This window comes from Argentina silus, assembly GCF_951799395.1.
Source record: "Argentina silus genome assembly, chromosome: 2".
NCBI lineage: Eukaryota > Metazoa > Chordata > Actinopteri > Argentiniformes > Argentinidae > Argentina > Argentina silus.
In genome coordinates, this window is record NC_139656.1 from 14,363,592 (window position 1) to 14,378,608 (window position 15,017).

Consider the following 15,017-nt stretch of genomic DNA (forward strand, 5'->3'; position numbering starts at 1 on the left):
GGTCTTTTGGACAGCACAGATGTTTCTATCATTTGCTGTACAGCTTTAAGTCAGTTTCCCATGAGATCTAATCAAGGCAGCCTATCATTTACAATGATATGATCATCCTAATGTTTGAGGAGTCCTGAGAGGACTTGAGGAGCAGAGTTGTGGGCCATAAAACAATCACAAGCAGCAACACAATAGTAGAACATAGTTTATTTATAATCTGATATTGACCTAGCCACCATCATTACCTAAAGAACACAACCCATGGTCCTTTCATCCTATTCTTTGGATTTTTAAATCAAGGATTTTAATATCAAAGCTTGATAGATGTTGTGGGTTTACATATCCAATAAATACCCTTTTTGCTGGACAGTGAATCAAGTACAGGGCCAGAGAGAGGTTGCTCAAAAGTTAGGAATCCTAAGACCACTAATGAAAAGTGCAAACGAGAAATATTGTTTGAGCATGGCATGAACTGAGGAGCATTTATAAAGTGCCAACTCTGGCATCAAGAGGGAGCAGTGTTTCATTTGCATCAAAAGACTCACATATGCCTGTGAAACATTTGACTGGACCAAGAGTGAATTCTGTACACCTCAAAGTATTAACAGTTGTCTGTTAATGAAGGAATCAACCTGAGTTCCCTCTGCCATCCCAAGTGGTGACGTAATCTTTCCTGAGAGAGAGATACTGTGTTGTACACATTAGCTCTTAACTAATAAGTACATATTATCCTTAGTCCCGTGGCTCCAGATCCTGCCCTACCAGCCCCACCACCAGCCCCACTCTGGTTCATTTCCACACACAGGGTCCTGATGCATCCTAAATCAGATCAGAGTGCAGTCTGGGAGAATTCCCCCAATACCTGCAGGATTAAGACGCTGATTGTCTGCCTGACAATGCTGGAAAGAGACAGGACTCCCGAGATGCTGTCCTGAAGACAGACATGATGTAATAACTGCCTGCAGCATCTAAACCACTCTGTACCCAGGAGATGCTGCTGGCCCCTGTCTCACATCAGCAGCACACATAATTTCTTAACCTTAAACAATAAGGGGGGTCATATTCTTTAGGATTGGTGGAGTTCTCTCTCTTCAGTTTAGTTGCTTGTAAAGCATATTTTGATTACTGCTCAACTTTAGGGGAATAGTTCATAATGGTTCCAAACCATATGAATTACCTCTTCTCAGCAGTTCGTAGTTTGATGCCTGTTTTTTATTAACTTCACAATGACAGTAGGGGTATATCTTAATAGGTAAATTGTTCTGGAAGGCATCACTGCTTTTAAGGAGAGTCCCAATCAATTACTGGTAGGGGTTATGTTTGTTGTGTACAAACATAACCCCCCCCCCCGCCTCAATTGGTGAGAGACAGAGGTTGTCTTTCTGACAAAACAAGGGATAGCTTTCTGTAGCTAACTGTGTGACATTATGGCAGTCTGGACTGGTCTGACCTGCAGTCATGAAAGGGGTCTTCATAGTGTGGGTCCAAGAGATGGAGAAATTATACACTAAACAATGCTGCTGTGTTTCAACAGCATCTAATTGGCTACTGGAGACTTGAAACACTGTAATTGGGCTGTTTCAATAATATAATTAATCTTTATATTTTCTCTTGACTGGGGGATCATAGGCCCAAAGTAAGCATGGCCCAATCTGCAAGTGATGAGTACATTCCTAGTAGTTCTAATGAATGGCACAATAGTCACCTCTTTCAGTAATTCTGACCTCATTTACAGCAACAATTAGCTGTCTATGTTCACTATTGTATCTCAAGTGATGGCTTGATGTTTTTTGGTCCTATTTGGTCCGTAATTTATTAAAATAATGATTTCACCGGCTTAATTTTAGAAATCAAATAAGCTATTTGAAAGTCTTAGGTTGGAACAGTGATCATACTGCTCCAATAGGGTAGGCTGACTGCATATGTTTTTTTTTCTTCTGTGCATTGGTTATATCGTGCAACACCAGTTTTGTTCATTCCAATGTATTCATAAAACAAAAAGGCAAATGCGCACTGCATAATTTGGTCCTGCATGGGCACATTTAGAGCATTTATTCTTGAAAGAGGGTCTGCGACCTTTCAGTCAACAGACATAAAATGAAACATAACAGGATAATAATGGGACACCTCTGTGAACTTTAGAGAACAATGAAAGGGTAGACAGGAAGAAAATAGCCTGTGTGGAAAGAAGAAAAATGAAAGGACTTTTGACTAGGGAAGCAGTCCATGAAATTGAAGTTTGGAAGATTGAATGACTTGGGGAGGGGGAGCGGGGGTACCTCCCTTTCAAATGTACTGAACCCTGCAATCAAACCATGCCTTATACTTCGGACATATGTTGGCATTTATTGCTGTGCAGTTGGAGATTATGAGTTAGCCATGGTAATGGGGAGATATCCATGGTATTAACTGCCTCTGGTTGCTCTAAAGCCCTGTCCATCTCACAGGTTCAGAAGCTCCAATTGAGTGCACACAGTGTTGGGGAAGCTACTCTAAACAAATGTATTTAACTAAATTACCAATTACTTTACAAGGGAAGAAGTTGAATTACACTAAAGCTACCCTTGAGAGAAATATACTGTAGATTGTCAAACTAAAGCTACTTTGAAAGTAGTTCACTACATCAAAACTGCTTTGTCCAACACAACAACTGTCAGTTACTGAAAGATGACTAGTCCATATGACAGAAACTGAAACGACTGAAACGCTCTGAAATCATTGAGCAAACAGGTGAGATGGAGCAATGTGTGGAGAGGGGAAGCAATGAGAGAATAAATAGTTAGGACATTTGAAGTTCAAGGGCTGGAGTAATAGTTAAATTCCTTTTTCTCTTTTTTATTTTGGGGGGAACATTTTGTGAGCACTCAGTAGCTCAGTACACTGCTACTACATGTCCGAGAAGTAGTTAACTGAAAACACGACTAGGATTTGAATGTAGTTTAACTACTGTACCACCAAGCTCCTGCAACACGTAGTTAAACTAATAGTTGAGTTACATGTAGTGGAACTACTCCCCAACATAGTATGTACTCAGTGGCCAAAGACAAATCATACTGTAGATCTTTACCTTATATGTGCAGTATGCAGTGTATGTAACTTGATGTTCAACTACATCACAATTTGTCTCTGTCATGCCCTGAAAACAATAAGTGCAATGCAAACAACAGAGTTTCAACTGGTGTTTGATCTGGGAAACACATCTATGTTTTATGATAATAACAAAAGAAATCTGCCTGCAGCTACTATAGAAGGGTTTTTACTGTAACTTTTAGCAAGATCTATTTGAAAGGTATTCAGTGTTGGAGTGACCTTTTTACAACCTAGCTTGGCAGTGCACTCTCCTCATAGAGTGGGAGGGGAGAAAAAACACTGTGCATGTTTGCCTCTTTCCACATGTAGACAGATCTGAAGTGCAGCTCTTACGAGTGCAGTAGTGAGAGAGAGAGAGAGGGAGAGAGAGAGAGAGAGAGGGGGGGGGGGGAGAGAGTGTTGTACTGTATGTCAGATAGGCAGATAGGTCAGGTAGTTCTTATCAGCAGCACACCTCTAGTCTGCAGACATGAATGACATCAAGCTGGCTCTACTGGGCAGCGAGGGAGCAGGGAAATCAGGTAAGTACATGAATGATGTCTGTGTTTGCGCAAAGTAGGATTAATGCTTGGGAAAGATTAAGTACTGTACTAAAGTACTTAAGTTGACAAGTGTATTGTCTTTGACTGTGGAGGGTATGCAAGGTGTCCAATATCGAAAACTGAGCTGTTGAGCTGCCTTTTGTATTTGTTTTGCTTTGCATGCAGTATGCAGTATAGAATCAATGTCATCACTGTAAGACACACCATCTAATATTGTAGAGCTGTGCCTGGAAGAAAATCACCACTTACATTAACCACCGTAGAGAGAGTGATATAGACCCCAAGTACAACGTTTTTGAAGCATAATTTCAGAAGAACATTGTCACTGCATTTACGTAGAGCTTTGGAGAGGGGAAAGTAAAATTGATGGTTATAACATGCGACATGATGAAGCGTTAGTTTTCTTGTGAACCAGGGAAAAGTGTGGTCCCGCGGACTAACTCAAAAACTTTCAACTATGGTCTCTTGAGTAAATAAATGAATAGCCATTCTATAGAAATAACCTCTCAGATGTAAAGTGCAGACATCTGGAGAAGATATCATGGCAGAACACCTCTATTTTCATATGCCATTTAGCTGACGCTTTTATCCAAAGCGACTTACATTGCAGTGAGTGCATACATTTTTCAGCATATATGGTCCCAGCGGGAATCAAACCCACAACCTAAGCGTTGTTAACGCCATGCTCTACCAACTGAGCCATGCTCTACCAGAGGACCATTTTACCCTGCCAAATATCTAAGTGTATAGGGAAAACACACAGGGGCATGATTATATGTTTCAGCAGCTGTAGGGAACTCATGTGGGGGTAGAAAAAGCAACAGTAACGTAATGTCCAGCAAGCGCCTGTTCATGGAAACTCAATCCCTGGCTTCTATTAGAGAGAGAGAGCCAACACAGTTTCATGGCAAAACTATGTAATGTAGACCAGCCTGAGCGTGCATGATTAGAGAGAAACAAATGTAACATTACAATTACTCAGACTTCAGAGCAAAGTCAAGCCCTGTTTCCCGAGGTTTTTGGGTGAAGTGTCCCTTTAATGAATGCCATTAACAAGTCATATGTCCCCTCCCGCCATCTTTCTCCCTCTCTAGCCGTTCTGGTAAGGTTCCTGACCAAACGCTTCATTGGAGAGTATGCCTCTAACGCCAGTGAGTACACAGATTTCTCACACATACAGTATCTCATGTAGGGTAGTTATGTTTTTACAGTGTCATACTGTAAGCTGATTCACAGCTATAGTCTGTTGCTACTGGCCACACACCAATGATATCAACAAGTTGTATTACAAGTCAGACCCATTGGAGTCGGACATCAACTGAAGCACACATAAGATCCACCATAAAGTTCAATTCAACTGAGCCCAGTTAACCGTCATGTTTACATTTACCCTATACGACTGACTGAAATATTTGAATGATTGTTAACATACAATATGTGTTAACTTACAAAATGTTTTACTGGAATGAGAAATGGTTTGGTGAAAGTATCATATAATTGCTGTATGAAGTCATTGGCATGTGCACCTCTTCCCATTACTCATTGCTTGTCTAGCACTTTGGAAGACGGCTGCCTTTACATGTTACAGTTTACAGAGGCCAGAAGGGTATATGATTTCAAGCCTTTCCACTCTTGGCTAATTCCCTTAAATGAATTAACTTGTCTGCATCATTGTGGAAATCATGCCCCGGATTTTATAGGCTTACAGTAATCATTGCTCCATAGAATAATTAAACTGGCACCACATTTTATGGACTTATTCTATAGGAAAAGCCTGTGCATTACTACATACCGATACAGTACTGTACATTTTACTGTCCACTCCTACAGTATCTGTGTTTATGAGACGAGGTCTGATCCATAACATGTGTTTGTTATTACATTGAGCATCTCTTTGATCTTCTTTTGTTACAGATTCCTTATACCGTAAAAGGCTCTCCATCGATGGAAGACAGTTAAACTTGGAAGTCTTTGATCCATGTTCACAGGTATCTGTGCATATGCTCATATTCCTCATGGTAATACCTTGCAGTCCTAGCACTGTTCTCAGAGATGATTCCATATGGCTAATTTATGTTTAGTTCTGATGGGATTTATGATATCCCCCTGTAGCTGAGAACACACTGTTCACAATGATCAGCCTTTGAAAGCTGAGATGGGTTGTAGAACATGTTCTCTGCTTAGGGCGGCTGCTGCATATGGTACCCTTTACCACCAAGGTTTTAGTTTTATTATGATTTCCCCAGGCTCAGGTAACAGGATGTGCACTGTGCTCATCCATCAACTTGTTTAGGGTGTGCTCTATGTATTGTACATCTTTTCTGTTGTCTCTCTCTCCTGTTTTTGTATAAAAGAGGTAAGGCCAACAGGTGAATAAAGCACTGTTGACAACTTGACATGTCTTTGGTGTTTGTAAATCTCTAAGCACCTGTGGCAAGTCTTTAAACATATGCTTATGCTCATTGGCCTTATCTCCCATTACATTTGTTGTTACATGTGAGGGGTGAGAGACTAAGTGGTCCATCATTTTTGCAAGTTTCCATTAGTCAGACAGGATGTGCTGTGAGGATGTATTGTTTATGACCTGGTTCCTACACCCCTGTCCCCCTCCCCTCTCCCCTTGCCCTATCCCTCTGCCCTATCAGAGTGGAGAGACCAGATGTATCCTGGAGGAGCCGGTGGACTGGGCCGATGGCTTCTTCGTGGTCTACAACATCAGTGATAGAACCTCCTTCCTCAATGCAAAAAACATCCTGCAACAGATCAGAGAGGCCCGGGTGGAGGGCTGCAAGGGGTGAGTGACTGTGACCTCATCAACCGGGGTTTGATGACGACCAGAGGAGAGGGATTGGGCTCTGATGAATTCGTGGATCCCACTTCTGGAATGAATGTTTCGGCTATCAGAGTAGGATCAGTGTGGCACGCACCAGTTTAAGTGGCACCCATATAACATGGTATTGTACAACATTACTGTGCAGGGTATGGAGAGAATAGAGCAAGTCCAAAATGAACACAAAAAGCGACGGCCTTTGATGGAAATATTGCCTCTTACTCGTTGATAAACATTTAGTTGGATTTACAGCCTCGGGGTTGGTTAATTATATGGCTAAATAGATTCTTATGCTCAATTGGATTCGTCCCGGAACGACTTGTATCCAATTTCCTCATTGGTGTTAATTAAAATAGGATGAAATATTAGAAGAGCTTGGAGACTCTGCTGGACATTTGTTTCAGAGAGTTATTTTCAGGCCATGCTGTGTAGAAGTGTGAGTTGAGGCAGCTGGGGATGATGAACACTCTCACACATGGCTCACAACTTGGTGTGGGTGGTCAGGCCTTATTCCTGTATCTTGCTTCTACTCTAACTAGACTGATGGTTTGACACCCCATGAAATAGATGTGAAGCAGGCGGCACCTCACACTGTGCAATATATCAAAAGAACCACTGTGAGCCCGCAGGGCTGTCTGCATTATATCAAGTCTCCATTATTTCACTGTAGCCCTATCACTTGGCAAACTGGGTTTGTTTTTCCTTTGATACTGCATGCTCCATAAAAGTAAACGTTTCACTCGTTTAAACAGCCTCACTGATTACAGAAACATTCAGAAGAATGGTTATACTTTCATGTAGCCAACACACTTTTTTTCATGACGAGCTGCTCTTTTCAGCTGAAGTGATTATTGTGGACTTGTGGTTAGGGCTGGTTTTGACTGTGATGTGCTTGGTTGGGATAGGGACAAGGACAGGGACAGGGAGGTGGACATCCCTATCTGCCTGGTGGGGAACAAGCAGGACCTGTGCCATGCCCGCCAGGTGTGTGAGGAGGAGGGACGTGCCTTGGCTCAGGAGAACCGATGTCTCTTCCAGGAAGTATCTGCGGCTGAGGACTACCTGGAAATATCCAACCTCTTTACCAAGCTAATCCGCCACGTGATGGAGCACCTGAAGTACCGTGCCGACCGACGGTGCTACAGCGGCTCCAAGTCCATGGCCAAGCTCATCAACAACGTCTTTGGCAAGAGGAGGAAGTCTGTCTGAGGTTGGGGGAGAGGGGATGGGGGTGTGTTGCTTGGAGGGCAGGGGGGTTGATTAGGATGACTCTTTGAACCATTTTTGCCTTACTAGTGTTTGGTGTTTGAAAATGTTGTGGACTTCTGTGTTATTGATCCTGTGACAAAGTGTTGGCATGCTTCACAGTTCTTGTTCAGACTTGTAGAACAGTGACTGTTTACTGTTATTATGGCATAATACATGCATACTGTATTAATGGCTGATGTTAATACCTATTTATTCTCCTTAAAACTCCTTAAAATGTCTTGAGGCAAGCTCTTTGATACTCACAATTTTGTTTTCAGTTTAGATGTCAATAAGACAAAATGCCACAGATATTGTACATGTCTCCCTATGCCTTTAGTTTCCCTTGATTTGAATCTTACACTGCCAGTAAACCTGACAATAAAGTTCATCTCCCCATTCCAAACTATTCTAAGAAGCATATTATGTTTTTTGGATCTAGAGCAACATTTTTGAAATTACGTCCAGGAATGTGCACCAAAGTCTGAATGTAGGCTACATTTCACCTCTCAGAGGGGGCAGTAATGACTTGAGAATTATGAGTAAATTGCCTCACTAACAACATCTTATGGCAAACGACTTCAAATAAATCTCTATTGAATTTCTGCTGTGGTTGTAATACAGTACATGGACTGGTTCTCATTTTGGGTCATAACAATGGGCGAAATTGCTTTTCAGTGGAAAGGAATATTAGCAGTTATAGCTATTCCTTACGTAGTCATAATGGAATGTGTAGCTATTTTCTTTGCATGTACATAATCTTCAGATTTTCTGAGTTTTTCCTGATCTGTACATTATGCAGGAAACATACATTTTCTCCATTCATATTCCTAAAACATGAGTATTAGTTAATAATTGTACTTACCAAAGCTGATTATGCCTTCTACAATCCAAACTGTAATTAAAAAGCTATGTAGGTGTCTTGAGTATTGCATTAATTCTACAATGAACGACTTATGTCTCATTTTCATTGTCAATGATTTAACTGTATCCCTTACGTTCTTGGACAAATACAAATGGATGGATTATTCTGATAAAACACCTTACATTTTTCCTTCCACCCCTTTTAGATGATGATTTAAACATGAATGAACAGCTGATTTATATTTTTCTTTAAATGTCTGAGATTCCACAGACTTTTATGGAAAAGATGCCATAACAACATGTTATACAACTACAGAAAGAACAAATTAACAGGACAACTTTTTTGGGAAATCTAATGTTCAGCTCTTCGTTAAATAGCCCACAGTATGCATACCAGTCATGTGAGGTGACATAACTCCCTTGAACCGACTGTTTATAGGGTAATGTAGTAGAGTAATGTGTAGTCTCACTAATAAGTCATGTGTAAACAACCAACCAAAACAACACAGTCAGAGCAACTGCTGTAAAACCTTAGCGATCTCACTTGATGGTCATTTCCAAAAGAGGAAATTACCTTATGCAAAAACAGGAGCCCCCAAACATACAAGGGCTCACTGTATGCTATCTCCTATGTTGGTTATGCTTAAAAAAAATCACATTAAAATTGTAAACCTTGAGATACAAGCAGCAAATATCCTTTCAAACGCCCAGCCATAATTAAAGTGTACAATGTATAGCCCAAGAGCTGGCAAAATTCATGAACAGTGGAACCTATTAAAGTAAGAGAAATCTGGAATCTACTGTAGTCATGCTGAATCATGTTTGATGATCCTGTCCATAGGCAACTGGTAAGATTAATTAGTACATGAATGAACCTACTGTAACACAGCATGCAAAAACAATGTTGCAACATTGCTTAATCATAATGATCTTGTGATTATGAAAGTACAGTGAAAATATAGGGAACATATCTTTTAGATTCAACAACATTGAGTAGACCACAGCAGCTACAACTATACCTGGTAAATATGATGATAGGAAATAGGAGCATGTCATCATGTCAACATGTCAAGTACTTGAGGGAAATATGCTTGACTGTACAGTACAGTAAGTGTAATGTAAGACATGAAGCCTAATAAAAATATTTGATACAAACTATGCAATTGATTGCCATTTATCATGTCACCTTTCTCCACTAGATGGAGACTAATCACCATGTATACCCTATGATGTACACTCAGCGATTACATAATAAGAAGTAGGCTGCTTGCATATTTACTTGGGCTAGATATATGTATTTTCTTGCTTTTGCTAAACTGCGTGTTCAGTCAACGGTTGAAAATACATACTTTTCACAATATTACAGAAAGTTACCTCTTTGCCTCATATAATACTGTATCAATAACGTTATTTGTATTCATCTTTATTTATTTAATTTGACAAAAATACACATTTTTCCAATAGAGTATAAGAGCATAGGGGTCTCAAATTCATCATGCGATTCATCACTCATTTAGTGATTGATTGGTGTTGCGGTGTTGATGTTTCTTGATTACGCGCTTAACTTGTCCCTGTTCAATTCCCGTAGTCCACCAGCTTCATCATCATTGCACCACGCAAGAAAAGTTTGGACACAGAAGTCGCTCATGCCGCGCCATCTCTGATACCTGCTGCCAGAGATCGTAACATTAGATGACAACAATAAATGAGAAGTACCACCGTGACTCTCTACACTGTTAAACGACGGTAAATGCATGTTTATAGAAATGTACATGTTAGTGCCATGATGGAAAAAGTATGAGAACACAACTTACCGTTGTCATGGCAACATATGGTAAAGCAGCAGTGCTGACAGAGAGATATGCGCTTTGGCATTATATGAGCAGCTTTAGTTAGCTGGTAGTTAGCTAGTTAGTTCTTTTTTTTCTTCTTCTTTTTTTTTAGCTAACTTACATATACTTATTGTGCTATTGCATAGCTTGGAATTCCATTTTCTGGAGTTGGCTATAACTTAATGAATTAACTAGTTATCGAATCTGATGGATTTTAATCATTGAACTCAAGCAGCAATATAACTTTCTGTAAATTAGTTCTCTAGCCTCTCTCTGTCACTGAGTCTCAATCCTTGCATGACATAATTTAGCCTCATACCTTATACATAGTATGTGGTATAGAACGAAGCAAATTGCATCTGACTTCAACTACAGAAAGAAAGCTGTTAAAAGGAATCCTTCAAACTTCATTTAATCAGTGTAGCCTACTTCAGCTTAGAGCACATTGAATGTTTGAAACTTCACTGGGCATTAAAACACCTATTACTATGCAGGTTCCATGCCAGATAATTATATTTAGCTGGAACAGGTCATAGGAAGTTAATTGCTGCTTGTATGAGGTTTAAATAATTCTGTGTTTCAAGCAGCTGGGTTTTGGCTCCTCTTGTGACATTGGCTCTCTTGGTTAAGAATTTAATGTTCTTGTTTCATGGTTTCCTCTAATGACACTTCTGAATATCAGTGTTAGATTGAGCCTACTATAGGATAGTTATATTTTCTGTATTGTTTTGATAGGCCTATAGCCTTCTGATTTGGAAATGTCGGGCTATGACTTTGTAATGAGCAGAATTGTTGTGTCTGCGGTCTCTTAAAACAAATTCTGTTGAGATGAGGACTGTTTGTGACACAATGCAGCACATACTGTAGCCTACTTCCAATGTCTGGTCTAATGAAATGCACCAACATGATATCAGACACCCTTTGATAAGATCACCATACTTGCGGGTGAGTATATCCCCCTGAAGTCTTCAGAAAGCCAACTAATTAATTTCCATTTTCTTCTCGTCCTTTGATTCCTGTTGCGTGGATGGTTGGAGGCCTTCTGGCATCTTTTCTTTCTTAATACAATTAATTTGCTGTCACAACAGTGACTGAAGTTTAAACTCAGCTATTAGGCCTAGCTTGTGTTTTGCAAAGATTCCTGTTGCAGTCTTTACACTCTGAGATGTTTCTCTTCTAGATGTCATTGGAGAATCTCTGGCTTAGTTTTTGGAATATCTCTTTTTCAAGATATCAGCTGTTGGTTCCTGAGGCTTGGGACAGTCTTTTTTTGTAGAGATTAGGCTATATTGTGATTAAACCAATGAGAAATGCTTTTTGAATTTGTTGAGCCTTATCTCCTAGCAACATGTGGAGTCCTCTGAGCAAGCAGGGCAACTTGATCTTTTGCTTCCCTTGAGTAAAGCATGTTTCTCTAGCCTGTGGACACTTATCAGACATGACCCGAGAAGACAAAAGGAATTCTTGGAGGGCCCTCTAAGTGGCTTGTTTACAGGGGTGCTAATACTTAAATGGCTTCCTAAAAGGCACCTTCAATTTCTACTTTCTCAGTTGAAGCTGTCATCCAGGTACTTCAGTATGATGGATATGATTTTCAAGCGGGTAGCCTATTTGGATGGCTTTATAATATTCAGCTTGGCAAAGGTAGGTTATTTCAGTTAAGACTCATTGGTCATTTCATCACAGTACTCTTTTTTTTAACAATAAACACACTTAACACTGAAGTCAGTTACAGAAAGGCATGTTTTTGTAACAAGGAGAGCTTGAAGTCTAGTCAAGGCAGTCCATCTATTATAACCTAAACCTCAAAATCACATGTTGGGTGGTTTGCAAACTGAAATTGACAGTCTCACAGCACTGACAAAGAAATTAGGGTATATTTGCTCATCGATCAGTGTGGTCAAATACATCTCTTTTTGTGTAATGGTATTCATCCCATTATTTAGCGAAGAAAACTGCCTCAGTATTCTAGACATGCAAAGTCCTCCCTCATCAGGTAATGTAATTCCATGCTTCATTAGTACTGTGAAGTTTATCATTTGTCATCAAAGCCAGCTGTCAATAAATAATTAGGTTGCAGATGAGGAGAATGAAATATTTTGGCTCAAGCAAGGAAGATGTGCTGTTCACATTTTAATTGCATAGGTCTAGATCTACACAGGTTTTTCCCAATGTGTTTATTAGTTGTTGTTGTTTTTCACCCATCCTAGGTTTGGCTATGGCTACAAAGGAACACCTGTTCATCAGAAATATTAGTTTAACCTAGCCTACATTTTAGGCTGTATTGTCACTGTTGAAACAGGCCTAATTATCTTGCCTTTACACTTTTAAAGTGTTCCGGTGTGGAAATGTATAACAATTGTATAGGCTAATGATTGAGTCTGGGATAAGGCAAATGGGCAGACAGTACTTCAGGCACTGCTCCACCTTAATTTGAATTAAAACAGGAGTAGCCCAATTTTAAACCTGGCATATACTGCAGCCTAGCCTGTCAGTATTTTAGACAGAGGTCCTGTTTCATTATGAGTAGTACGATTATTGAGAAAATCTCAGGATTAAAGATTATGTTGCAAACAACCTTTCTGTTGCCATATAGACTGAGAATGTGAAAGAGAATGTAGCCTACCATCGGGAGAGAATGGAGAAAGAAAATGCCAGAGGAGGGGTTGGAGAGAGAACGATAGAGGAAAACACTTGATCTAGGCCTTGAATTATCTTTGTGTGTCCAGGCATCATTCCAACGTCACATTTAATTTGCATTCCAAGCTGAAGCGCAGCATCTCACTTGCAGTCAAGGGAAACAATGTGTGTTTCCATCCACAAGCAATCAGTAAATAAACACTAATGGGGTTTTGACAGAATGTTAGAGGAATGAAAAAGTAGAGGGGTCGATTGCTGACATTCTATCTGCCATAATTAGCCCTGCTTTCTTCTGAGATCTGGTGAGCATAAGAGGAACTTTATGGTTCCAGGCTAGCATGAAACAGTATGTGTTGATGTATTTATTTCACAGTATCCACAATGTTTTATATTTAAATAATTTTATATCTAAAACAACATTCTTTAGTAGCCTAACCTACTATATAAGACATGGTATGTTTGCACCAGTACAAGGTGTAAACGTAATTCAGTGATGATTAAATGCTCATTATAATAACATTATAACATTTGCCTATATTCGTGTACAGGTCTGATGAGAACCAGTAATTACCATGGAACACTTTGGGGCTGCCTCAGGTTGGTAAGTATGCATTTCGTCCTTGTAATTTAGCCACTTGCATGTACTGTAAGTTTGGTGCCACCCATGCAACATGAGTCAATACTGTTAAAGTGACATTCACATTTTTTATGTAAATGTAAATGTTAAAGTAAGCTGTAGATTAGTGCAGTAGAGTGCAGTCTCTTTTGCTTATACCATTCGTCATGCTAATTCACATTTAATTAATGTCCGTTAAGCCCTATGGTTAAAGCAATATTCACAATATTCATGACTACCCCATTAGTTAGAGGCTTCAATACTGAGTAATACATTTAGGCTATAGGCAAGCCTATAGTAGGCTATGTATTTTCATACTCCTGATTCTACAATAGGCTAGATAATTTAGATGTTCTGGAAATGCTGAAAATCTAATTCATCGATCATTACAGTGATATCTTCCTCATGAGACAATTACTAGCTTGCTCAAACATGATTACGAGATTGGCTAAAACAAAACCTTGGACACACAGTAAGGAACCCAAGCAGTCCAAGGCATGCTGATATGTAGTGACCCATTTTAAAGTCAGACATCTCTCTGACCTGACCCTGATATTCCATTTCCTCCTGGGTGCGCCCATCCCCGAGGCACCTGCAGAGCAAGACGCCCCCATTGTGATACACTCATCACACGCCTTCGTCTCCTGCAAATTAGCTGTGATTGAGGTGATTGGGATTTCCAGAGGCTGTCACAATCGTTTTGATTAGCAAATAGACAGGAGATAATGGAAGAGACAGGCCTGTTATGAGAGCCCTGTCAGGGATAAGATAATGCACCAGAGTGAAGAGGTTAAAGACACCGCTTCCTTGTTAATAATTAAACGCTGTCCGTGTGGCGGATCCACTCCAGTGCTTCCAGTCATCACTTGATAATTGCTTTACATTTAATTTGGCTTTGGAGAGCTGAGTAAATTGTTCTTAATGTTAATATGGACCCTTCAGACATTGGATTGGTCAGAAACCAATGGTAAGACGGCAAGGTAGGCCAACGTGTGGCCCTTTTGAACATTGAACGTTGTGGAAGATAATATCTCCATTTGTAATAATTTTTCCTGAAGATTAATTTGTATCGTCTTTTCACAGGAAAGATCCTATTGTTATGTTCATTGACTTCTCAAAGTAGATAATTGTAACCATTATGCAAAGTTAATGTGGGAATAATACATCTATAATTTGACAATTAGGCCCACTCATAATGTCTGTCATAACACTATTACTTTTACTCCAGGGTAACAGAGTTGCCTATTGGTGACTGCACTATACTCACTTCTCTTTCTGGTATGCTGTCAGTTGAGGTTCAAAGGGACACCTTGGGGACACCCCAACTCAGTTTTAAGTCGTAATACAGACACACAGATGAGGGTACA

At 39.9% G+C, this 15,017-nt stretch overlaps 1 protein-coding gene across 1 annotated transcript; it reads left to right on the forward strand.

Moving 5' to 3' along the window:
* Positions 1-3,550: 3,550 nt before the first annotated feature.
* Positions 3,551-7,662, forward strand: rerglb (RERG/RAS-like b; the record flags this gene model as incomplete). Its single annotated transcript, XM_083665555.1, has 5 exons — positions 3,551-3,602; positions 4,718-4,774; positions 5,538-5,611; positions 6,269-6,417; positions 7,359-7,662. The coding sequence occupies 5 exons, from the start codon at positions 3,551-3,553 to the stop codon at positions 7,660-7,662; spliced, it is 636 nt and encodes a 211-aa protein (XP_083521681.1).
* Between the last annotated feature and the right edge of the window lie 7,355 nt (positions 7,663-15,017).